Source organism: Carlito syrichta, unplaced genomic scaffold (genome assembly GCF_000164805.1).
Source record: "Carlito syrichta isolate Samal-C Ts95f unplaced genomic scaffold, Tarsius_syrichta-2.0.1 Scaffold97063, whole genome shotgun sequence".
Lineage (NCBI taxonomy): Eukaryota > Metazoa > Chordata > Mammalia > Primates > Tarsiidae > Carlito > Carlito syrichta.
Window position 1 is genome coordinate 3,985 of NW_007041159.1, and position 1,560 is coordinate 5,544.

Consider the following 1,560-nt stretch of genomic DNA (forward strand, 5'->3'; position numbering starts at 1 on the left):
AAAAAAAAAAAAAAAAAAAAAAAGACAATCTGTACCCAATCCCCACTTCCACCTGTGCCGTGTCATTTTTTTCCCCAGAGCACCAATTACCTTTTTTTTTTTTTTTTTTTTTTTTTTTTTTGAGTTGGGGTGGTCCTCACTCTGTTGCCCAGGCTGGAGTGCAGTGGTGCGATCATAGCTCACTGCAGCCTCAATCCCTCTGCCTCAGCCTCCCAAGTTGCTAAGACTACAGGCATGTGCCACCATGCCTGGTTAATTTTCCTTTTTTTTTTTTTTGTAGAAAAGAGATCTCGCTTTGTTGTTGTCCAGGTTGGTCTTGAACTCCTGGACTGAAGCAATCCTCCCACCTCAGCTTCCCAAAGTGCTGGGATTATAGGCATACAGGTGTAAGCCACTGTGTCTGGCACCAATTACCTTCTGACGCACTCTCTAGGTTACTTGTTTACTAGGTTTATGATTTATCGATGTCGGCCTCACAAGGGCAGGGACTTGTGTCTGCCTTGTTCACTGCTGTGTCCCCAAACCCAGTACCCAGAGTAGGTGCTCAGTAAATACCCACCCAGTGAAAAGCAGCCCTCCTGAACCCCAATGTGAGCCCAGCAACCTGGAGTGAGCTCCAGGCCAACCCCTGAAACCACCCACAGGCGGAGACACATGTGCCTTCCCAGGAGCTGGTCTGTGCCTTCTGGAAGCGTGACAAGAATGGGAGTGGACACTGGGCCACCAAGGGCTGCTGGAAGCGGGGCAGCCAGAATGGCAGCACCACCTGCCAATGCAACCACCTGAGCAGCTTTGCCATCCTTGTGGCGCACTACGACGTGAAGGTGAGCAGCCGGGGCACCTCAAGGGCTTTGAGGGCAGCCCGCAAGTTCAGCTTATGCAACCAGTCAGCGGGGTCTCTGTAGTGCACCCTCAATGGCCGCTCAAATATGTCTGTCTGGTTGCACAGCCGGCGGCCCCGTGCAAGACCCCCAGCCTCTGCCGTAGACCCTGTCTCTACAACCCCATGCCCTGCACCAGTCGTGAAAGATGGGCAAGAGCTCTCCCTTGCAGAGCTTTCCGGGGGAGCACAGCTTTCTGCATGCGGCTTTGGTGGGATCCAGAGTTAAGCAGGGCCCTGTCGGAAAGTGGAATTAGACTGTGGCCTTGGGGGACGGTTGGGCACAGGAGACCGGGCCAAAGGCCCAGCAAGCCCAGAAGTGAGAGAGCCCGGGCCACATCAGCGGACGGGGGGGCCAGGTGCAGGAGGGGCCAGGAAGGAGATCAGGGCGTCCCCTCAGAGCGCTGGAACAGAGGGACCCCAAAGAAGGGCAGGAGGCCCGGGGCCCTGATGGCACCCTGCCCACCCGCCCTGCTCCAGGACGCGAGCCTGGCCCTGATCACCAAGGTGGGGCTGACGCTGTCGCTCGTCTGCCTGCTGCTGTGCATCTTCACCTTCCTGCTGGTGCGGCCCATCCAGGGCTCGCGCACCACCATCCACCTGCACCTCTGCATCTGCCTCTTCGTGGGATCCACCATCTTCCTGGCCGGCATCGAGAACGACGGCCACCAGGTGACGCG

The 1,560-nt window shown here is 56.7% G+C and overlaps 1 protein-coding gene across 1 annotated transcript in view; it reads left to right on the forward strand.

Moving 5' to 3' along the window:
• Positions 1-1,552, forward strand: part of LOC103265229 (CD97 antigen-like) — a gene marked incomplete at both ends in the record, with an annotated part of 5,455 nt that extends 3,903 nt beyond the window's left edge. Inside the window, 2 exons of the mRNA XM_008062931.1 lie at positions 653-824; positions 1,361-1,552. Coding sequence (XP_008061122.1) covers positions 653-824; positions 1,361-1,552 — 364 coding nt within the window. The remainder of the gene's footprint in view (positions 1-652; positions 825-1,360) is intronic.
• Between the last annotated feature and the right edge of the window lie 8 nt (positions 1,553-1,560).